Source organism: Manis pentadactyla, chromosome 11 (genome assembly GCF_030020395.1).
Source record: "Manis pentadactyla isolate mManPen7 chromosome 11, mManPen7.hap1, whole genome shotgun sequence".
Taxonomy (NCBI): Eukaryota; Metazoa; Chordata; class Mammalia; order Pholidota; family Manidae; genus Manis; species Manis pentadactyla.
The window spans coordinates 42,290,996-42,315,867 of NC_080029.1; the positions used below are offsets into that span (position 1 = coordinate 42,290,996).

At 36.4% G+C, this 24,872-nt stretch overlaps 2 protein-coding genes across 8 annotated transcripts in view; one reads left to right on the top strand and one right to left on the bottom strand.

Annotated features, from left to right (window-relative positions):
• Positions 1-1,526, bottom strand: part of KIAA0586 (KIAA0586 ortholog) — a 170,482-nt gene extending 168,956 nt beyond the window's left edge. For 2 of the 3 annotated variants that reach the window (XM_057488412.1, XM_057488411.1), the window contains exons 1-2: positions 1,412-1,526; positions 283-344 (exon numbers count right to left, since the gene is read on the bottom strand). Coding sequence is in view for 1 of the 3 variants with exons in the window: in XM_057488410.1 (XP_057344393.1) it covers positions 283-344; positions 721-916 (258 nt within the window). In the remaining 2 variants the exon portion in view is untranslated. Of the gene's footprint in view, positions 1-282; positions 345-720; positions 1,051-1,411 lie in introns of those variants that run through there. The other variant, XM_057488410.1, reaches the window with a different exon arrangement.
• Positions 1,527-1,615: 89 nt separating this feature from the next.
• Positions 1,616-24,872, top strand: TIMM9 (translocase of inner mitochondrial membrane 9). Of its 5 annotated transcripts, none has more exons than XM_036919076.2 (5): positions 2,050-2,316; positions 3,551-3,640; positions 21,094-21,158; positions 21,541-21,636; positions 22,714-24,872. In XM_036919076.2, exons 3-5 carry the CDS (start codon positions 21,120-21,122, stop codon positions 22,846-22,848), a joined length of 270 nt encoding a protein of 89 aa, XP_036774971.1. In that variant the 5' UTR covers positions 2,050-2,316; positions 3,551-3,640; positions 21,094-21,119; the 3' UTR covers positions 22,849-24,872. The 5 variants fall into 5 exon arrangements, with proteins under 5 accessions (XP_057344401.1, XP_057344399.1, XP_036774971.1 ...); XM_036919067.2 differs by having other exon boundaries at positions 2,051-2,208; XM_036919086.2 differs by lacking the exon at positions 3,551-3,640 and having other exon boundaries at positions 2,050-2,208.

The window sequence follows — 24,872 nt, forward strand, 5'->3', positions numbered from 1 at the left end:
GTCTAGAATACTTTTCCTTAGACAATAGCAGAGCTTCTTTAGAGTTACAATGTTTCTCTCAGTGGTCATTATCTTACTAATGAATATTTTTGATTCTCTGAAAGGCCTTTTGTTTAATGTCTCAAACACTATCAAGTCACAATTGTATGTAAAACATTTCTTTTTGGCAAGTGAAATTTAAATAAAAACAAGGCCTATTGCTAATCAAACCTAATTTAAGAACACATTATTCAACAATATTTAAATTTTTAAATGAGCATAATTAAGAATCCTTTTGCTTACCCTTTCTGACACACTGGGACTTTCTAATAGAGCCTGCTGATAATTTCTAGCAGAAGTCAAGTCTGATGAACCAAACAAAACAAAGGAATCAATTTTAGTGATTGTTAAATCAGAACCTTACCTTTAGAAACTGTACAGGAATTATTCAATAATTATAAATCCCATGTTAATGCAAAACCTAAACTGGAAGCCACTTTTCATGCAAAAAACTAAAAATGTAATTAAATATATCCCGGCGAAGGTTTTTACAGCTGATACCTTGGAAAATAAGGGTCAGTACTGACAATCAAATTAGATAAATATAACATTTAAAAATATATTACATTGTTGGATTTGGACAAACTATGGGTAGAATCATTTGCCAAGAATATGTACATGATATAAAAACCTGATTTAACAGAAGTGAAAACTAGTTGAAAACTATGCATAATCACGTACCACGTAACGTTCCATTCAAGCTAGTCCCGGTTCTAACAGGCTGACGTTTTACAGACAACGCTGGAGGAACACAAGGCAACTCATCTTTCAGCAAAGTCAAATTATCTCCCTGTTTTGGGGAAACTATCTCACGAAGTCTTCTCGCTGGTATTTTAATCTTTTTTTTCTTTTCCGGGCTAAGCTCAGAGCCTTTCATATTATTGGTAAGCAGTCCCCCAGTTATAAATAGAAGACCTGTCTTCTTGAAGAATACTTGAGAACAAAATTTTCACCGTTTTGAGGATTTGGGTGGGGAAGAGAAGAACCAAGGGAGAAGTATGGTAAAGACAATGTGAGAATTTCAAGATTCCGAACATGCAGTCATCAACTTTAAAATAAAACCACGCCTAAACAGACTATCCACAAAGCTAGAAATTGCAATTTGGTGCTTAGTCCAGGAGGAGAGAAGGCTAGAACATCATATTTACCCATTAATCCCATCCAGCCTGTAATGCACCAGGACAATATATCTGGAAGTAGGTGACAAGAGAATGGCCGCAAGACCAACAATAACAGTAACAACACAGAGGACTCCCCACCCTGAGAACTAGCAGTGCAAAACCAAATAGAAGTGGAGGCGCATTAAGATTCGTCCAGAAACTGAGTATAGCAAGTAAAACTGAAATGTTATTTTTAAAAAGAAATTACCCACTATGAACTTAATAGCTTTCTTTAGCCAGTCTTCTACATCCCTTAAGGGGCAACCATCTGCCTTCTAAATTCACACCTCCGCGTCTGAACACCGGGTAACTCAGCTGCAGGGCTACTCTAACACCAGTTCCCGGCCGGTCCACACCCACATACCTTTAAGCCCGCCCTTGACACAACACGCAAGCGCGCCAGGAAAATCGTCCAAAGCGTCCAACCAAAAAGCTAAATGCTTCCGGTGTGCCTCTATTCCTTGCCGGGTGGAAACAAACTCCAAACCCAAAAGGCTTAAAACATGAATTGTCTTTTAAAGGCAGTATATTGCCTCACAAGACTTAAACATGGAATAAAGCCTGAGTCTCGCTGATGGCCGGCAGAGCTCCCACACTACACTAGTAATACCCCTCGTATTAGGGACTGCTTACAGTGCTGCGCCTGGAGACCGTTAAGGACGCGGGACTAAGTAAATTTGCTTTACAAACAGATTTCACAGATTCTGGTTATTATTAGAGAGCAGGCCAGTAACAGAGAGCATTACCTAAGCAGACATTCACAAAAATTAATTTTTAGGGGATTTTAGAATTCGCTGGTGGTATCTGCTTTTTCCTCTGGCTTTTCCCGCATTATAACGAATCCCCATCGCAGAACCTGAGGGCTATTTGACATCGCCTTTACCACGTGTTCTCTCCCATCCAGAAGCTGCGGCGCCAGCCCTGACCCCGGCCCTCCAACCCCAGACTCGTCTGGCCGTGCAGCACCCCCAGACTCGCACTGGTGTCGGATGCGAGAGCCTGTGCTTAAGTATGGTCTCGTTTCTCTGCCCCCCGAATCCCAGGTTCCCGGGCGGGGGCGGCAGGAGTCAGGCTACGCTCCGGAAAGCCGGCGGGGTCTCGGAGGAGGCCGCCGAGTGTACGTGGGGCTGTGGGAGGCTGCGGAGCCGGGCTTCCATTGCGGGTTTGGGACTGGAGCGACAGTCGGAAGTTGAGGCTCTGAGCCACCCCCAACCTGGGTTGGGGGAGTTGGGGTCTTATGTGGGAACAGTGAATTAGACTGTAAAGCATCCACGCCGTGACCTTGAGTTGACAGGCAGGAGACTTTAACTGAAAAAAATCCTCTCTAAACGGAATACCAAGGCCGCCAACCCTTACCTGAACTGCTTATTTTCGAGAACGCACTAAGACGTTTCCCTTTACGAATTACTCAAGGCTTAAAAAAAGAATAAGCAAAATTGCAATATGATGTAAGAGCTAAATAAAGTTTATTTTTACATCCAGCTGTCAGCTTTCATAGAAAAATTGAAAAGGACCTTATGGGCTCAGCTTTGGAGAACCTTTCAATTATTCTTTGCATCTTGATGGATTTCTGTAATCACTATTTCTTATTTCAGTTACATTTCCCTCTTCATTTCAGATCAATTAAAATATAGAATGTCACAGCTCTAAGAGACTTTGGAGATGATTTAACTCCCTTGTAGGTGAAACTTAGATGTGAGAGAAAAAGTGACCTTTCCCTTCTAGTCTCCAAGGTGTGAGCATGAGCATAGAAACTTATTAAAATGACTTGAATTAGTGATTTGATTTGATCTTAGAACTTTTTTTTTTAATCTAACATCAGAGCTGGAGCTAAAACCAAAGTAGTCTTGCCTCTATCTAGTCCAGTGCTCATAGGCTCACCCTGTAGGCCTTGAAGCTATGTTTTTTAAACCCAAAAGCAGTATACAGTAATCTTTCAAAAGTATTTTTTGCTCTGATTAGTAGGATGGTGAATGAGGGTTAACAGTTGCTCAGACACAATTTACTAAACCTGCTGCAAATAACCTAAAATGAAAGTAAAAGGATGTGTTAGAGCCCCATTTTATATCAGTGAAACAAGTTAATTAAGAGCTGGAGCTAAATCAAAATTTCTGGGAATTGTTTGTCCTATATGTTCCAACTAAACATACTTACTACCTGGAAATATAAGGATATTAGTATTTTTAATACATATAACAACACATATGCAAAAAACTTTAACTTCGGAATAGAGTAAGGAAATGAAAAAACTCTTTAAAAAGTGATTTAACCACAGAAATTTAGATTTCATCAAATAGACTTAGGGCTTGAAGGGGCCTCAGCAGTCATACTGTAATCCCCTCATTTTTCAGGTAAGAAAGCAGGCCTTACTGGAGACAATTCAAGCAAACCTTGGACAACTATTTTTCCAGAACAGAAAGGAAACTCATGCATCAGAAAAGGTTTGAGCTGATGACTGATAAGATCTCTCTTAACTCTTAAGTTCCCTGATTTTATGATGTTGTTTGGCACAAAAATAACTTAGCATTGCTGTAGTCACTCCCAAAACTTTAACCAGAGATTTTAGAACTCTTATCACTTCTCTCCCTCTTCAGGTTTCAGGGATATAACCATCAGGTAACTGCTTATTGGAATGGATATAGCCTCTACAACGAGCATTCACTGTAATATCTGAAAACTAGTACCAAATAAAAGGGCAGCCACTTTGCTTCTTCCTGTTCTCATTCAGGTGGTTTGTGTGGCTGTTAAACTTTGTCAGTCAGCATAACTCACGATTAAATAACTGCAGAATATAATGCTGAAAGATTTAGAAAACTCCAAACTAACAAATTTGGAAACCATTAATTCACTCAATCATCTCCAATATTTTCTAGGAACAACTGCCTACAATTAGGCATACCATAATCTTGATATTGGTGACTACAGAGAAGAGCTTTGGAGATTTAGGCAGACTTAAGAAAATTGCTGACTGTTAGCTCTTGAGTTCACCTGTGGTCTAGGAAGGTACTTGAAAAAAATATACATATAATTGAATGATTCTAGAGAAAAGGAAATGATAATGTTAACATAGTGGTCTCTGAGTAGCAGAACTATTTCTCTTTTGTTCTCCAAATTCTCAAGAAGTAGATTATATTATTTTTATAATATCAAAACCTTTATTTCAAAATAAAGGCTATACATACTGTTAAGGACTGTACACCAGAAGACAATAACAAAAGAATAATTTTAAATAAAATTCATAACAACAGCTTTGGGGTACTCCTCACCTATGTCTTATTAAAGACTTCCCAACAACAACCATCATTTACCACCATGAGTTGTATACTAAGGGAGAAGTGGGGTAGAGTCAGCTTGTTACCAGTCTCTGAAACTTGCACATTTAAAGATTTCATATTTTCTATCTCTAACCTCTGGTTGAAAAGTCATATGAAGTTTATCCTGAAGGATAGGAATATGAAAAAGAATGGGATTTTGGCATTACAATTAGTAAATGTACATATATAAGGTTTTATAAGTAAGGAGATAAGATTTGTTTTCTTTTTTGGTGCAAGCTGTATAAAGTCTAGCTTGCTGCATGCCCTCCTGAAGTAAAGCCTGTGTACTGTACAATTCAACGATTCAAAGGCTCAGGGTCTTAGGACCCTTTGTACTTTAAGCTAGAGGCCTGCTGGTAAACCAGTTCCTTAATGCATTTTATTGCCTTTGTATTTTTTTTTTAAGTTCCCACAAACAGTGGTTTCATTTAACACCTATTTCCACAAAAGTTACGTTACCAGTATTTGGTTCTTTGCAGGCTGTTTTCTGAGTGGGAAGCCTAAAGAACTCTAGTTGTGAACTTTGCTAACATTTACTACATTACATATTGTATCTTGTTCTTTGGCAGGATGAGAAAGCTGGACAACCTGATTTCCTTTTTTACTAAACTTTTTATTTTGAGATTATTGATTTACATGCGACTGGAAGAAAAAATAGAGACCTCTTGTGCCCTTACCCAGTTTTCCACAATGGTAACATCTTACAAAACTATAGTACAATATCACAACCAGGATACTGATACAGTTAAGACCACATTTCCATTACAAAAGTCTCTCATGTTGTTGCCTTTTTATAGCAACACCTACTTCCCTTCTACTCCTAGCCTCTCCTTAAATCCTGACAACCACTAATGTTTTCCATTTCATTAATTTTGTCATTTCATGAATGTTATATAAATGGAATCATATACTACATAACCTTTTGGTATTGGCTTTTTTCATTCTGCATAATTCTCTAGCAATTCATCCAGGCTGCTGCATGTATCATTACTGATTCATTTTTTATTGCTAAGTAGTATTCTGTGGTATTGGTAGACCACTTTCTTTAACCATTCACCCATTGAAGACTGTTTTGGTTAAACATTCATATACAGGTTTTTGTGTAACATAAATTTTCATTTCTCTCTGATAAATGTCCAGGAGTGCAATTGCTGGGCCATGTGTTATCTGTATGCTGTATTTTTTAAGACACTGCCAACTTACCAACATGACTATACAGTTTTACATTACCACTAAAGTATTTGAGTGATCCAGTTTTTCCACATCCATCCCAGCATTTGATGGTGTTACTATACTTTTAAATTTAGCATTCTAATTGCTGTGCAGTGCTATATATCACTGGTTTTAATTTGCATTTCCCTAATGGCTAATGATGTTGAACATCTTTCCTATTTACCATTTGTATATGCTCTTTGATGAAATGTCTTCTCATGTCTTTTGCCCATATTCTAACTGGATTGTTTTACTGTTGAGTTGGGAGGTTTCCTTATATTTTCTAGTTACTAGTTCTTTGTCTGATACGTAGTTTGTTTTTAAAGTCAAGTCTAAGAACTCTTTTCCCTAAAAGCCAAATATTTTCTCCTGTTTTTAGAAGTTTTAATAGTTTTATCTTTACATTCAAGTCCCTTATCTATTTTGAGTTAATTTCTGTATAAAATGAGAGAATTAGTTTGAGGTTAAAATTTTGGCATATCATGTACAGCTGTTCCAACACCACTGGTTGAAAATGCTATCTTTCATTTAGTTATTTTTGCACTTTACCAAAAACCAGTTGGGCATATTTGTGACTTTATTTCTGGGTTCTTTATTCTCTTCCATTGATCTATGTGTCTGCTCCTCCACAGTACCACACAATATTGATTACTGTTGCTGTATAAGTCTTGAATAAGGTAGACTGATTCCTCCCACTTTATTTTTTCATATTTGTTTTTAGCTATTTTAGTCCCTTTGCTTTCCATATAAATTTATAATAATCTTGTCTGTATTTATAAGAAATCTTATTGGGACGTTGGTAGGAACTGCTCTCAGCCTGTGTATAAATTTTGAGAAAATTGACATCCTTATTATGTTGAGTGTTCCCAATCCGTGAACAGAGTATGTCTCTCCATTTATTTAGGTCTTGGATTTTTTTCATGAGTATTTGGTTACTCTCATCATATAAATCCTATGTGTGCTTTGTTCTGTATACTCCAAATCTGTTCTTATTTTTTTGAGTTGTTGTAAGTGTTTCCAAGTGTTCACTGCAAGTATATTGAAATACAGTTGATTTTGCATGTTTGCCTAGCACGTTTGCCTGTGACCTTGCTGAACTCACTAGTTCTAGGAGTTTCTCTGGAATTAATTCTTGTTGATTCTTTGAGATTTTCTGTATACACAATAATGTTATCTGCAGAGAGAGTTTTATTTTCTTCCTTCATAATCTGTATGTCTTACTTCCTTTTCTTGCTCTACTGTACTGGGTAGAACTTCCATGCATATATTGAGTAAGTGAGTAGGAGCAGACACTTTGCCTTGCTCAATTAATATAATTTACCATTAACTGTAGTGTAGGGTATAGGGTTTTTTGCAGATGGCCATTGTTAAATTGAAGAAGTTCCTCTCTTTTCCTCTAGAGAGCTTTTATCATGACTGGGCATTTAATTTGTAAAATGTGTTTTCATCAGTTAATGCTTTCATGTGATTTTTCTTCTTTAGTCTATTAATATGGATTAAGTTGATTCATTTTCAAATATTGAATCAGCCTTGAATTTCTGGAAGAAACTCCATTTATTCAAAATGTATAATTCTTTTTATATATTGCTAAATTATATTTGCTATTATTTTGTTAAGGATTTTTATATCTATTTTACAAGGATATTTTTCCTATGGTTTTCTTTTATGTATTGTCTTCATCTGATTTTGATATTAGTATTTTTTAAAATTTTGGTATCATCAGCATACAATTACATGAGCAACTTCTGGTTTCTAGATTCCCCCCATTATCAAGTCCCAACCACATAACCCATTACAGTCACTGTCCAGCAGCATAGTAAGATGCTATAGAGTCACTACTTCTCTATGCTATACTGCCTTCCCCGTGACACCACCTATATTATATGTGCTAATCGTAATGTTGCTTATTCCCCTTCTCCCTCCCTTCCCACCCCACTCCCCCAGTCCCTTTCCCTTTAGCTGTTAGTCCATACTTGGGTTCTGTGAGTTGGCTGCTGTTTAGTTCCTTCAGTTTTTCCTTTCTTTTTATGCTCCACAGATGAATGAAATCACTTGGTACTTCTGTTTCTCTTCCTGGCTTATTTCACTGAGCATAATACCCTCTAGCTTCATCCCTGTTGTTGCAAATGGTAGGATTTGTTCTCTTCTTATGGCTGAATAATACTCCATTGTGTATATGTACCACATCTTCTTTATCCATTCATCTACTGATGGACACTTAGGTTGCTTCCATTTCTTGGCTATTGTAAATAGAGCTGCAATAAACATAGGGTTGCATGTCTTTTTGAAACTGGGGAACTGCATTCTTAGGGTAAATTCCTACAAGTGGAATTCCTGGGTCAAATGGTATTTCTATTTTGAGTTTTTTGAGGAACATCCATACTGCTTTCCACAATGGTTGAACTAATTTATATTCCACCAACAGTATATGGTTTCATGACTTATATTCAGGTCTTTGATCCATTTTGAGTTTACTTTTGTGTATGGGGTTAGACAATAATCCAGTTTCATTCTCTTGCATATAGCTGTCCAGTTTTGCCAACACCAGCTGTTGAAGAGGCTGTCATTTCCCCATTGTATGTCCATGACTCCTTTATCATTTATTAATTGACCATATATGCTTGGGTTTATACCAGGGCTCCCTAGTCTATTCCATTGGTCTGTGGGTCTGTTCTTGTGCCAATACCAAATTGTCTTGATTGCTGTGGCTTTGTAGTAGAGTTTGAAGTCAGGGAGAGTAATCCACCCCCTTTTTTCTTCCTTCTCAGGATTATTTTGGCTGTTTGGGGTCTTTTGTGGTTCCATATGAATTTTAGAACCATTTGCTGTAGTTCATTGAAGAATGCTGTTGGTATTTGATATGGATTGCATTGAATCTGTAGATTGTTTTAGGCATGATGGCCATTTTGACAATATTAATTCCTCCTATCCATGAGCATGGGATGTGTTTCCATTTATTGGTATCTTTTTAATCTCTCTCTCTCTCTCTCTCTCTCTCTCTCTCTCTCTCTCTCTCTCTCTCTCATGAGTGTTTGCAGTTTTCAGTGTATAGATCTTTCAGTTCCTTGGTTAGGTTTATTCCAAGGTATTTTATCCTTTTTGATGTAATAGTGAATGGAGTTGTTTCCTGATTTCTCTTTCTGCTAGTTCATCGTTAATGTGTATAGAAATGCAATAAATTTCTGTGTATTAATTTTGTATCCAGCAACTTTGCTGAATTCAGATATTAGATCTAGTAGTTTTAGAGTAGATTTTATGTACAATATCATGTCATCTGCAAACAGGGGCAGTTTGACTTCTTCCTTGCCAATCTGGATGTTTTTATTTCTTTGTGTTGTCTGATTACCTTGACTAGGACCTTCAGAACTATTTTGAATGAAAGTGAGGAGAATGTGTATCCTTGTCTTTTTCCCGATCTTAAAGGAAAAGCTTTCAGCTTCTCACTGTTAAGTATAATGTTGGCTCAGGGTTTGTCATATGTGGCATTTATTATGTTGAGGTACTTGCCCTCTATACCCATTTTGTTGAGAGTTTTTATCAAGAGTGGATGTTGAAGTATAGGAGAATATATTCATAAATGACATATCCGATAAAGGATTGACATCCAAAATATATGAAGAGCTCATACACCTCAACAAAAAGCAAATAATCCAATTAAAAAAATGGGCAGAGGATCTGAACAGAAACTTCTCCAAAGAAGAAATTCAGATGGCCAACAGGCACATGAAAAGGTGCTCCACATCGCTAATTATCAGAGAAATGCAGATTAAGTCCACAATGAGATATCACCATACACCAGTAAGGATGGCCACCATCCAAAAGACAAACAAGAACAAATGTTGGCGAGGTTGTGGAGAAAGGGGAACCCTCCTACACTGCTGGTGGGAATGTAAATTAGTTCAACTATTGTGGAAAGCAGTACGGAGGTTCCTCAAAAAGCTAAAAATAGACATATCATTTGACCCAGGAATTCCACTCCTAGGAATTTACCCTAAGAATGCAGTTCCCCAGTTTCAAAAAGACATATGCACCCCTACGTTTATCGCAGCACTGTTTACAATAGCCAAGAAATGGAAGCAACCTAAATGTCCATCAGTAGATGAATGGATAAAGAAGATGTGGTACATATACACAGTGGAATATTATTCAGCCATAAGAAGAATAAAAATCCTACCATTTGCAGCAACATGGATGGAGCTAGAGGGTATTATACTCAGTGAAATAAACCAGGTGGAAAAAGACAAGTATCAAATGATTTCACTCATCTGTGGAGTGTAAGAACAAAAAAAAAAAACTGAAGGAACAAAACAGCTTCAGACTCACAGAACACAAGAATGGACTAACAGTTACCAAAGGGAATGGGACTGGGGAGCATGGGTGGGCAGGGAGGGACAAGGGAGGAAACACAGCATTATGATTAGCAGACATAATGTAGGGTGTGGGGGCCACAGGGAGGGCTGTATGACAGAGAAGATAAGTAATATGATTCTACAGCATCTTACTACACTGATGGACAGTGACTGTAATGGGGTATGTGGTGGGGACTTGATAATAGGGGGAGTCTAGTAACCATAATTTAGCCCATGTAATTGTAGATTGATATCAAAATATATATATATATATTTTTTAAGAATAAAAAAGAATGGATGTTGAATTTTGTTGAATAAGTTTTTAGCATCAATGAAGATGAACATGTGGTTTTTGTCCTTCTTTTTGTTGATGTGGTGGAAGGTGTTGATGGATTTTTTAATGTTGTACCGTCCTTGCTTTCCTGGGATGAATCCTGCTTGATCATCGTGGGTGATCTTTTTGATGTATTTTTGAATTTGGTTTCCTGATATTTTGTTTATTTTTATATCTATGTTCATCAGGGATATTGGTCTGTAATTTTCTTTTTTTGTGGTGTCTTTGCCTGATTTTGGTATTAGAGTGGTGCTGGCCTCATAGAACTAGTTTGGGAGTATTCCCTCCTCTTCTACTTTTTGGAAAACTTTAAGTAGGTTGGGTATTAGGTGTTCACTAAATCTTTCATAAAATTCAACAGTGAAACCATCTGGTCCTAGGGTTTTGTTCTTAGGGAGTTTTTTTATTACCAATTCAATTTCCTTGCTGGTAATTGGTGGATTCAGATTTTCTCTTTCTTACTGTGTCAGCCTTGGATGGTTGTATTTTTCTAGAAAGTTGTCCATTTCTTCTAGGTTATCCAGTTTGTTAGCATATAATTTTTCATAGTATTCTCTCATAATTCTTTGTATTTCTGTGGTGTCTGTAGTGATTTTTCCTTACTCATTTCTAATTCTGTTTATGTCTGTAGACTCTCTTTTTTTCTTGATAAGTGTGGCTAGGGGTTTATCTATTTTGTTTATTTTCTCAAAAAACACGCTCCTGCTTGCATTGATTCTTTCTATTGTTTTATTCTTCTCAATTTTATTTATTTACTCTCTACTTTTTATTATGTCCCTCCTTCTACTGACTTTGGGCCTCATTTGTTATTCTTTTTCTAGTTTCATTAATTGTGAGTTAAGACTCTTCATTTGGGATTCTTCTTTCCTGAGGTAGGCCAGTATTGAAATATACTTCCTTCTCAGCACAACCTTCACTGCATCCCACAGATTTTGTGGTGTTAATTATTGTTGTCATTTGTCTCCATATATTGCTTGATCTCTGTTTTTATTTGGTCATTGATCCATTGATTATTTAGGAGCATGTTATTAAGCCTCCATGTGTTTATGGGCTTTTTCATTTCCTTTGTGTAATTTATTTCTAGTTTCATACCTTTGTGACCTGAGAAGCCGGTTGGTACAGTTTCAGTCTTTTTGAATCTCCTGAGGTTCTGTTTGGCCTAGTATATGATCTATTCTTGGAAATGTTCCATGTGCACTTGAGAAGAATGTGTATCCTGTTGCTTTTGGATGAAGGGTTCTGTAGATGTCTGTTAGGTCCATCTGTTTTAACACATTGTTCAGTGCCACTGTATCTACTTATTTTCTGTCTGGTTGATCTGTCCTTTGGAGTGAGTGGTGTGTAGAAGTCTCCTAATATGAATGCATTCATGCTATTTCCCCCTTAATTCTATATTTGTCTCACATATGTACGTGCTCCTGTGTTGGGTGCATAGATATTTATAATGGTTATATCCTCTTGTTGCATTGACCCCTTTATCATTATGGAATGTCCTTCTTAGTCTCTTGTGACTTTCTTTGTTTTGAAGTCTATTCTGTCTGATACAAGTACTGCAACTCCTGCTTTTTTCTCCCTATTAGTTGGATGAAATATTTTTTTTCCATCCCTTCACTTTTAGTCTGTATATGTCTTTGGGTTTGAAGTGAGTCTCTTGTAGGCAGCATATAGATGGGTCTTGTTTTTTTATCCATTCAATGACTTTGTGTCTTTTGATTGGTGCATTGAGACCATTTACATCTAGGTGATTATCAATAGGTATGTACTTATTGCCATTACAGGCTTTAGGTTCGTGCTTACCAAAGGTTCAAGGGTAATTCCCTTACTATCTAACAGTCTAATTTAACACACTTAGTATGCTATTACGAACACAACCTAATGGTTGTTTTATTTTTTTCCTCCTTTTTCTTCGTCCTCCATTCTTTATATATTAGGTATCATATTCTGTATTCTTTGTGTATCCCTTGACTGACTTTGGAGGTAGTTGATTTGATTTTCCATTTACTTAGTAATTGTTCTGCTTTGCTGCAGTTTTATTTCCCCTGGTCACAGCTATTTAGCCTTAGGAATACTTCCATCTATAACAGTCCTACCATAATGCACTATAGAGGTGGTTTCTGGGAGATAAATTCTTTCAGCATTTGCTGATCTGAAAATTGTTTAATACCTTCTTCAAATTTAAATGATAACTGCTATGGATATACAATGGGGAAATGACAGCCTCTTCAACAGCTGGTATTGGCAAAACTGGACAGCTACATGTAACAGAATGAAACTGGATTATTGTCTAACTCCATTCACAAAAGTAAACTCAAAATGGATCGAAGACCTGAATATAAGTCATGAAACCATAAAACTGTTAGAAAAAAACATAGGCAAAAATCTCTTGGACATAAACATGAGCAACTTCTTCATGAACATATCTTCCTGAGCAAGGGAAACAAAAGCAAAAAAGAACAAGTGGGACTATATCAAACTAAAAACCTTCTGCACAGCAAAGGACACCATCAGTAGAACAAAAAGACATCCTACAGTATGGGAGAAGATATTCATAAATGACATATCCGATAAGGGGTTGACATCCAAATTATATAAAGACCTCATACACCTCAACAAACAAAAAGCAAATAAGCCAATTAAAAAATGGGCAGAGATGCTGAACAGACACTTCTCCACAAAAGAAATTCAGATGGCCAACAGGTACATGAAAAGATGCTCCACATCGCTAATGATCAGAAAAATGCAAATTAAAACCACAATGAGATATAACCTCATACCAGTTAGAATGGCCGCCATCCAAAGATAAACAAGAACAAATGTTGCGAAGGATGTGGAGAGAGGGGAGCCCTCCTACACTGCTGGTGGGAATGTAAACTAGTTCAACCATTGTGGAAAGAAAGCAGTATGGAGGTTCCTCAAAAAACTCAAAATAGAAATAGCAGTTGTCCCAGGAATTTACCCTAAGAATGCAGTTCCCCAGTTTCAAAAAGACATATGCACCCCTGTGTTTATCGCAGCACTGTTTACAATAGCCAAGAAATGGAAGCAACCTAAGTGTCCATCAGTAGATGAATGGATAAAGAAGATGTGGTACATATACACAGTGGAATAGTATTCAGCTGTAAGAAGAAGAAAAATCCTACCATTTGCAGCAACATGGATGGAGCTAGAAGGTATTATGCTCAGTGAAATAAGCCAGGCAGAAAAAGACAAATATCAAATGATTTCACTCATCTGTGGAGTATAAGAACAAAGAAAAAACTGAAGGAACAAATAGCAGCAGACTCACAGAACCCAAGAATGGACTAACAGTTACCAAAGGGAAAGGGACTGCAGAAGATGGTTATGGAGGAATAAGGGGAAAAAAGGGGCATTACAATTAACATACATAGTGTAGCGGGGGAGTAATGATAACCTTGCCGGGTTGAGTATTCTTGGTTTGTGGCCCTCGTGTTTCATTGCATTAAATACATCATGCCACTCCCTATAAGGTTTCTGCTGAGAAGTCTGATGATAGCCTGATGGGTTTTCCTTTGTATGTGATCTTTTTTCTCTCTCTCTAGCTGCTTTTAAAAGTCTGTCTTTATCCTTGAACTTTGCCACTTTAATTATTGTATGTCTTGGTGTTGTCTTCCTTGGGTCCCTTGTTGTTGGGAGATCTGTGCACCTCCATGGCCTGAGAGACTATCTCCTTCCCCAGTTTGGGGAAGTTTTCAGCAATTAACTCCACAGTGACACTTTCTATCTGTTTTTCTCTCTCTTCTTCTTCTGGTCCCCCATAATGCGAATGTTGTTGCATTTGGATTGGTCACACAATTCTCTCAATATTCTTTCATTTGTAGAGATCCTTTTTCTCTCTGTGCCTCAGCTTCTTTGTATTCCTCTTCTCTAATTCTTTTCCATTTAACATCTCTTCTACTACATGTAATCTGCTTTTAAAACTTGCCATTGTATGTTTCATTTCACATAAGGAATCTTTTAATGATTGAATCTCCATCTGAAATTCGTTCCTGAGTTCTTGAATATTTTTCTGTTCCTCCGTGAGCATGTTTATTATTTTTATTTTTGTCTCTTTCTGGAAGATCGGTGAGTTCAGTTTCATTTGGCCCTTTTCCTGGGGTTTGTGGGATTTTGGTCTGAACCAGGTTCCTTGGACATTTCATAATTCTATGTTGTGCCCTCTAGTGCCCAGAAGCTCCAGTCTCTGGAGCTGCTCAGCCCCTAGAGTGAGGTTGGAGGTCATAGGAGAGCAGTGCTGGTGCCTAGGGGGAGGAATGAGCTGTCTCCTGATTCCCAGCCGCAGTGCCTGTCTCCAGTGTCAGAGCCAGTGGGCCGAGCACACAGGTGTAAGCCTCTGTGGTTTGCATCTCTTAACTGTTGTAGGCGGGGCCTCCCTCTGGCTGGCCTGATGCCTGCACAATGACTGCCAATTTGCAAGCCGGTGCCAGCAGGCCAGGAGAAAGGTGCAGCAGGCTGTGTGTCACAGTTGGGGGCCTCAGAGCTGAGTAGTCAGCCAGGGGGATGGAGCACCTGAAGCTCCTCAAAGTTCCCAACCTGCTGGGCAGAGCACACCCAGGCAAGCTCCGTGCAATCCCCTCCCCTTCGGCAGCCCTCTCGCTGCTGGGAAGCCTCTCAGACCGCCCACTTTTCCTTTGTCCCAGAGCGGCCAGAGGTGAGTCCCTGTCCTCTACAAACAGCTGGAATCTCAGCCTCTCAGGTATTCCACCTGTCTTAGCTTTCCAACCCCACTAATCTCCAAAGCACCACACAATGTAGGTTTGTGTTCTGAAGCAGATCTCCAACGCTGGGTGTTCAGCAGTCCCAAGCTTCCACCCCCTCCCTGCTCCCTTTCTCTTCCTCCTGCCATTGAGCTGGTGTGGGGTAAGGGCTCAGGTCCCACTGGATCAAGGCTTTGGTATGTTACCCTGTTTCGTGAGGTCTTCTCTGTTCTCCATGTGTATGCAGTCTGGGGCAGCCTCCTTTCCTGTTGCTGTTTCAGGATTGATTCTATTACCTATATTTTCATACTGTGTGTGGTTTGGGGAGGAGTTTTCTTCTCTCACCTCTCACACCACCATCTTGAATCAATTTTATCTTAGTATTTTGATATCTAGATTATACTAAATTCATGGAAAGCTGTTAGATTTATGTATATAGAGTTGTTTGTAACTCTGTTATCCTTTTGATTTCTGTAGTGTCTCTGGTGATTACACTGTTTCTTTCTTGATGATGATAATTTGTGACTTTTTCTTTGTTAGTCTTTCTAGAGGTTTGTTAAAATCTTTTCAAAGAACCACCTGTTTGTTTGACTGATTTCTGTCTTACTGCTTTTCTGTTTTCATTTTCATTGATTTCTGCTCTTACATTCTTCCTTCCACTGGTTTGGGTTTATTTTGCTTTACTTTTTCTACATACTTGAGGTAGAAATTTAAGATGGTTGATTTGAGATGTTTCCTCTTCTCTAATGTATGCATTTAGTGTTATAATTTTCCTCTTGTCACTGATATAGCAGTGTCACACAAATTTTGATGTGATGTATTTTCAGTTTAAGTTGTGTTTTTTTTTATTTCCTTGAGATTTTTTGATCCATGGATTATTTAGAAGTGTGTTGTTTTATTTTCCAAATGTTTGGAAATTTTCCTGTTGTCTTTCTGTTACTACTTTCTAGTCTAATTCCATTGTGGTCACAGAACAGACTGTATTATTTCAGTTCTTTTAAATTTATTGAGGTCTATTTTACAGCCCAAGATATGGTTGATCTTGGTTTGTGTCCCCTAGGCACGTGGTAAAAAAATGTGTATTCTCTGGTGTTAGGTGAAATGTTCTATAAATATGGATTGTATCCTGTTAGTTATTGGTATTGAGTTTTTCTGTATCTTTAAGAATTTTCTGTCTAGTTCTATCAATTTTTGCAAGACAGATGTTGAAGTCTCCAACTATATTTGTCTTTTCAGTTCTTGTACTTTTCACTCTGCAAATTTTGCAGCTCTGTTTGGGTCATACACATTTAGAATTGTTGTATCTTCTTGGTGAATCAACCCTTAATATCTCTATCTGTCTCTGGTAATTTCCTTTGCTCTTAAGTCTACTTTGTCAGGTATAAATATCAATCCACTATTTCTTTTGATGGATGTTTGCATGACGGATCTTTTTCCATCCTTTTGTTTTCAACCTGTGTATATCATATTTGAAGTAAATTTCTTGTAGACAGCATATATGTAGTCATGTTTTTTAATCCACTCTCCCAGTCTCTGTCATTTGATTATCTAGACCACTTATATTTAATGTAATTTTTATTAGGGCTTACATTTGCTATTTTATCTTGTTTTCTGTTTGTTCTGGTTTTTTATCTACTTTTTTCTTGCCTTTGGATTACTTGAAAATTTTTAGAATTCCATTTTGGTTTCTGAGTATATCTCCTACCTATCTTTTTTTAGTGGTTGCTGTAGGTATTACATAATACATTGGTTATCACAGGCTAATAGTGTTAACATATTACCAGTTTCAGTGAAGTGTAGAAAACTTACTTTCTTTACCTTCCCATTTATAATACACATATAGAACTAATATGGTTCTAGAATTTTTGCTCCGGTTGTCAGACATAATTTAGGAAACTTACCAGGAGAAGGAGAGTTTGTTGTACTTACTCTTATTTTCTATTATTGCATTTTTCCTCCTCCTTGGTGTTCCAAGTCTCCTTTTATCATTTCCTTTCTTTACATAACTTTAGTCTTTCTTTTAGGGTATGTCTGCTGGCAACAAATTCTCTTAGTTATCCTTCATTTGAAAATGTCCTGATTTCCTCTTCATTCCTGAAGGACATTTTTGTTAGCTACAGGTTTCAGGGTTGACTGATAAGAAACCTGCTGTTATCCTAATTGTTTTTACCCAGGATGTTGCTTTTTTGCTTGCTACTTGCAAATTTTTTTTTTTTAGTTTTTAGATGTTTGTGATATATCTTGTTATGAACTTCTTTGAGTTTATGCTCTTTGGAATTGATTCAGTTTCTTGAATCTTGTAAGTCTCTGTTACCAAATTTGGGGAGTTTTCAATCATTTTTTCTTTTAGTAATTTTACATCCCTGCCTTCCTTCCCCTCATCTTCCAAGTACTCAAATGAAACAAATGTTAGATCTTTTGTTACAGTTGTACAGGTTCCTGGTACTCTGTTCATTATTTTTTCTTTCAATTTTTCTTTGTTATTCAGATTGGATAATTCTGTTTTCTATCTTCCAGTCACTGATTACTTCTTCTGCCCCTCCATTCTATTGTTGAATCTGTTATTTTGGTTATTTTTTCATGTCATAAAATCTCCATTTGGTTCTTCTTGAAACTTTCTATTTCTTGCTGGGACTTTGTTTTTTCATTTGTTTCAAGCATGTTCATAATTGTTTGTTGAACCACATGGGAAGCCTGGATTTCCACCTTGATTTGCAGTAATGAAGTACCAAAAATTGCAGCGTTCTTCATAGAAGATGTTTTAAAATATTTGTCACACAATTCTAATGTGTCACCTCAGTGTTGGATATCTATCAATTGTCTTTTTTCATTCAGATCATCTTAGTTCTTGGTATAATGGGTATTTTTTTTAATTGTAAACTAGACATTTTGCATATTGTGTAATGAGGCTTTATATCTTGTTTAAACCTTCTCTTCCAGCTGGCTCCCTTTGACACTGCTCCATTAGAGGAAGTAGGGAGGGAGAGTGTCACCTCATTACTGCTAGGTGTGGGATACAAGTCCGGATTCCTTACTCTGTCACATGAGGGGTGTTGGAGGGGAGATGCTCTTTTTTTACTGCTAGGTAGAGTAGGAATTATGACTCTCCACTAGGCCTCCATTGGTATCTCTCTGGTTGAAAGAACTGGAGTGCCTTCCACTGACACCATAGGAAGGTATGTGGCCTAATTACCATGGGGGATAGTAATGCTAGTCCTGAAACTAGGTGTCCTTTGATACCACCCCAGAGGGTAGGGAAGAGGGTTACCTCATTACTGCCAGGTGAGGTAGAAGTCTAGGCTCCCTGTATGATTTCCACCAATACTTAGTGGTGGGGAGGCAGTCTTCACTAATGCCTAGCAAAGATGAAAGACCCTGCTGCCTCATCACTTTTCTGTGACACCACTCTGGTTTGGGAGTTGGAGTGCCTCCTTACAGCCTAGTGAGAGTGGAGGTGAGGTCTAGGCAGCCAATCTCATTTATGCTGATGTGGGTACGGATGAGGACCACAGATTTTTCTGTGTTTGCTTGGAGCACAGCAGTTACTAAGTTTTCTGTCATAGGTTTCCCCTCTCCTAGTTCTTTGGCTAGAGAGGGCTGGCTTTTGGGAGAGCTTTATTTGACTGCCCCTGTTGGCATGTGCAGACTGCCAGCTTTCTCAGCTCCAAGTCATTGAAATATTGGACAAAACAGAGAAAGAGAATTCATCACTGTTTTGTTTCTTAGGTCCCAAGGGTTCTGTATAAAAGAAAGTTCCAGTATACTTTCTTCCCTCCACCTGTTAGAATTTTATGTCTGTTTATATGTAATGCCCAGGGTTTTTAGTTGTACTTAGGGAAAATAATAGGGAAAAGCACGTCTACCTCAACTTCCTATAGCACAAGTCCTAAACCTCAATGTATGATATACTTAAAAATCCTCTGGTTCTTTTGACTGGTTAGTGGTATTTTATAGCAGCCATAAAGATGCAGCTCACATCAGAAGCATGGCTGGTTTCACTAGCACATTCAATAAATGTTTACTGAATGAATATCAACCAATTAATTAGAATAGTAATTTTACTAATTATAGTAACTAAGATAATTAAATATAGTAACTAAGATACAGTACTATCTAAATATAGTAACTAAGATCTATAAGTAAGTTTGAAGTTGATATTAGAAGATGATGCAATAATCAGGTTTGGCTTTCCATGCAGTTCCGTATTTAAAGGGCAGAGAGTCAATGTTTCATGACTTAATAACCTAAGGAAATTTTAATGGATAATATCTTACCTGGAACATATGAAATGATGATAGCCATAGCAATATCTGAAAAATTATGGCCTTTAGTTAATTCTTGGTATTTTCCAGGTAGTTGATGTAGTTAAAATACATATATATGTATATATTTATACACACATATATATATTTATACGTATATACATATAGAGAGTATAAATCTGTGAAATAAAGTTGAAGTAAACAGCATTCTTAACATTTTAGTTGCTTATGGAACTAGTTGCCTGAATGTTGGGCTAACCTAAAACTTGTATTGCATTCTTTGTAGCAAATATAGAGAATTTTTAATAGAAAAGATAGCCTATGTCCTGTTACTACTAAATGAAAGATTCTTTGGCGTATAGACACTTAACACTTTTTATTAATCATTACTTCAAAGAAAACTATTGACTGTAATATCGGAACAAAACTAGTACAGCAGATAGAGAAGAATTGGTGCATTCCCTTCATATAGAAAAACTGTCAGTAATACTGATGAACTTAGAGATAAGAAAGGAGAGGAGGATTGAATAAATGCAAAAGAGGGGAAGGTGTATACATGATTGGGAATATTAGAATGGAATTACCATTGATTGTTAATCACAGTGAGTTTTTTCATGATGGTAGCACGACAGTTTGCCCTAAGCTTGAATTTCCTACTTGGTTTTATCTCCATATAAGCTTCATGAAAATTTCATGCTTTTCAGAGCCACTTTAAATAATTGATGAGCTAATAAGAATGATAAATATATCCAGTTTATCTTTTTTGCAGTTGCTATCAGGAACTCAAAGGTAAATATAATGCATAGAAATTCTGTTAGTCAGCAGTATATCTGATTAGCATTTACTTATTCTTCCTTTTACATGCTGTTTAATTTCTGTTTTAAAGAAATCTTTTTTTATATGAGATGTTCATTCATTTTAGAACTAGGCAGGATAGAATAAATAAATAATTTGATTCATTCCTGTATCTAGATTAACTGAGCTTAGGTCCTCCATGTAGGTTATTAGAAAACCCCAGTAACTCAGAAAGACTTTTGGACTTCCTTATCTTCATTTCTCTGGTGCCCCCAAGTTAAACCACAAGTGTCACATGTTATAGAAATTTCTAATATGTCTCTGTGATTAACGTTTTTGACGTGCAGAATGTACAACTTCCATACCTCCTTTTAGAGCCTTTTAGTACTCTGAATATCTTTCACTAGAGTTGTTGACTTATAAGTGGATGGTGTTTGTTAACAAATAATAGAACCTCTACATTTAAGTAGAGATAATAAGAGAATCATTAGTAGCACAGTTCAAAGTTACATTAGCAACCAGTGGAATTGTTAACTTAAGTACTTACAGGAAGACAGCAGAGATCTCTTGGTTCCCCTTAAAACCCTATTAGGAATGGGTCTTTAACATGTAGCTTTGCAAGTAGCAGAGCATATCTGGAGATTTAGATGGACAGGGCCTTTGGGTTCCCTAGATGGTATTTAAAAATTTAATTCTAAACTATAAGGCTCTTTATTGTCATTAATGACCTGGGAGATTGGAGGAGTGTCATATAACTACATTCTTATTTAGAAATGTATAAAGTATGAACAATAATTTCAGGTAGACTTGTCTTAGCTCTAGTTCATAAACATTCTTGTTTTGATTACCTAACTCTTTAGCCTAAAAATATTTCTTTACAGATTGACAAACTTTTTTTTAATTTTTAAATCAGGTGACTAATAAACATACCAGAAGAATATGGCTGCACAAGTACCAGAATCTGATCAGATAAAACAGGTAAGGTATTATAGAATACAGGTAAGGAAAAAGAAATTTGCAAAAAATTTAAAGCACTACAGGATGCAACCATGTTAGTCAGGGATCTCACAAAACAGCTGTTTTTATTTAATTTCTAAAAATGGATATTAAAAGATATGAAGCATATTTGTTTCTCAGGTAAATTGACAGGTTATGCAGGAAAGAATATTAAACTAGAAAATCTGACTGTATTTTGTAAATGATAATATACAAATCATATTATACCCATTTTAAGTTAAAGAACCTTTGAGTTCAAGTATTACAAGACATTTTGCCTAAATACAAAACATAAATAATTAAAGTTTCAGAACATCTTTATTTTAAAAACCAAATATTAAAGAACCTTCTGATTTGTTTGTAGTTTAAGGAATTTCTTGGAACCTACAATAAACTTACAGAAACCTGCTTTTTGGACTGTGTTAAAGACTTCACAACAAGAGAAGTGAAACCTGAAGAGGTATGAAAAGTGTTGGCCACTAAAAATTCTCTGAGTTTGTCATAAACAATGTAAGTGGGGTTCCCTTAAGCATATTTCTTGTTCCTAGTTATGACAGGAATTTGAGCTATCTCCTATGTACCATTGCTTACAGGAACTGAAGCAGTCAAGGACCAATGACAATGAGTTCAGTGATGCCAAATTTAATGGGACAGTCATACTTTACCACAGCAAACTTTTTTAGAGAAGATGCCTGGGACTAGCTGTATGTTTCTTTTATAGCAAAGATTCTTAATAATTAGCTTTCTGTCAATACAGCCAGGCTAAAGAAATTTGACATGACTTTTCTATCTGACCCTGAGAACTCAGGTTACTTTTGGAAAAAGCAGAGCTTGAATATGGCAGCTCATTGCGTAGATGGACTCTAGAAACCCAATCCTATTAGAAATTTTAACTTTTAATAGCTTCATCAAAACATTTATATATTGGCTAAAGGTGATATTAACTTCCTCCAGTGAAAGATGTTGATATCAACATTCATGACAAGAAGTTAACATATGACTGGAAATCAGTAAATCCTTCTTAAAGAAATGACAAAGTTTGTGAGATGATAAGTGTAATATTCTTGTTAAAGAGTAAAAGTTTGAAAATTTAAAATGTTGAGAATGGAGCTTCGCATTGAAAAGGAACAAACTTGCTACTGGGCCTACATTTTATCAATCAGTAAAAGGAACAGGAATATAGGGTTTCAGTTAATATTTTAAAATACCTGCAGAAAATCTAGTCCAGAAGGCAGGGACTTAATCATTGCATTTAGTGCTTACAAATTGGTAGGCATTCAGTATATATTAATATTTGTAAATGCTATGTGCACTTGCTATTCATTAATATCATTTAATTCTCAGATATATTCAAAGAAAAGAAAAGCACTCACTGGTTGTTCTTTTGGAATCCATGCATTTTTGGCGGGGGAGGGGATTTGGAGAAAGGAATTGTATTAGTAAGCACAGGGGGTAGGCTGCTGCCAGGCACCCCCATCCATACATTTTTTTAAATAAATATTTTTGTGTTTCCTCTTGTATTTTCTTTTATCTCTAGACCATCTGTTCAGAACATTGCTTACAGAAATATTTAAAAATGACACAAAGAATATCTATGAGATTCCAGGAATATCATATTCAGCAGAATGAAGCCCTAGCAGCCAAAGCAGGACTCCTTGGCCAACCACGATAAAGAAGTCCCAACGGATGGACTCCTGATCAAAGATTGCCAGCAGTGTTACCTGGAAAGTGAGGATTCATCTGATAGAATCCCCTGAAAGCACGAGCTGCCATGTTAAACCATCTGTCATGACTGTTTGGCAAATGGAAACCACTGAAGAAACAAAATTGCTATTCACTAGGAATAATCAAAATAGGAGGTCTTACTGTTCAATGAAAATAATAAGATGCAACATTTGTTAAGGTCTTAAGATTCAGAAGCTCGGTCTCTTGATTAGAAAAATAAACCATTATTTCGTCAATTGTGAATGTTAATTTTAAAGCAAAATGTGTTCTATCATGTATGAGACAGAGAAAAAGTTTTATTACTAAAAGTAAAATAAATGGAAGTATCACTGAGCAGTTGTTTATACTATATAGTACCATAGTATTCTGACTGGACTGAGGATACATTGAAATGTTTTTCAATCAGGATCATCCTCCAAATATTCCTATTCATTCATGTCTGCCTCAAATTGCTGGTAAATACATAAAGTAGTTACTTGCTAATCATTTCAATGCATGATCCTTTTCTTGCCTCCCTTCTTGTGTCAGGGTGGACATTACACATTCTTATCCTAGCTACCTTTTCACATATCTTCAGGAAACATTCCATCTGAGACTAGCTTGGGAATATTTAAGACCATAATGCCCTACTGGAGACTGTTGTTTTGTGTCTTGTTCAAAGTTGAGAGTCCATTATGAATGATTCTGAGTCAGACCAACAAACAATATTCAGTGTCTTCTCAGCCATGACATGATCAGTGTAATAAAAAGTGAACCAAAGTTAAAGTAGTGTCTTATGACCAAATGAACTCTAAATCAAATCCTTTCCTGCATTTGCAGGAACTTCTAGTTGATGCATAAGTATAACAAGCAGTTTAGTAAATGTAAGTGAACTAATACCTATTAATAAATTGGCTATGGATGGATTTCACTTGATATCAATCTAAAAAGAACATAAGTAGTTTATATGTAAAAATTTTTGGAAGTGATTTCTATGTTTTGTCATATGAGAAAGAAGAAGTAATGTTCTGCTTGGATAATTTATGGTTTTCTATATTACATCTAATTTTTAAGCCACTGGATCATTTAACTTACAGGCCCCTTAAGATGAAGTAATTAAGCCTCTTCTTTCACATACTTTTGACACCATAATTACAGTCAATAATTTTAGACATAAGGTTTGTGTCTAGACACCTAATTTTACATTTTCAACATAAATGTTCATTGCTGGGTTTTTAGTAACTTTTCTTAGACATTTAAAGAAGGCATTTATTAAATGAAATATATTACTATTTCATAAAAAGGTTTATTTTAAAAGCATGGCCGTATAGAGATGACACAATAAATCAAAATATTTTGTATTGAACCTTTTAAAGAAAAAGATTTAACAGTGACTGCTTTCAAGCTGATGGAACTAATGTGATACAAAAACAATTTGATTAACTCAACCAATAAACAATCAAATCAGTTAATTAGAAATTTCAAAATTACTGGCTCTATGGTTCCATATATATATATAACCACAATTGAGATGTCTATAGAACCTGACAGCAAAATAATAAAAATTGGGGGTAATGGCAGAGGGAAGTGGCAAAAATTGAGATTATAGAAACTGGGTGAAAAATTATTACATTAGAACACTGGTTCTCAACCAGTATATTATATTGGAATGAACAAGGTTTAAAATATATTGATGCCTATATTCCACCCCAGAGAGTCTGTTTGAATTGGTTTGGGATGGTGTGGGGATTTAGAGAATAAGCAACCAGGATGATAACTGCATTAGAAGTAAACTACAGTAAAAGTATATAACGCTTAAACAGCCAGTTAATAAATTTTTGGGGTTCACAACAATGTTACCACCTTTGAGGTAAAAATTTTAACCCAACTTTGTAATTTTTGTTTTAATCTCAATATTTGTAACATATTCACCTCTAAATCTGAATTATTACATGGTAGCTCTTAAAGTGAACAAAAATAATGTAATAATTA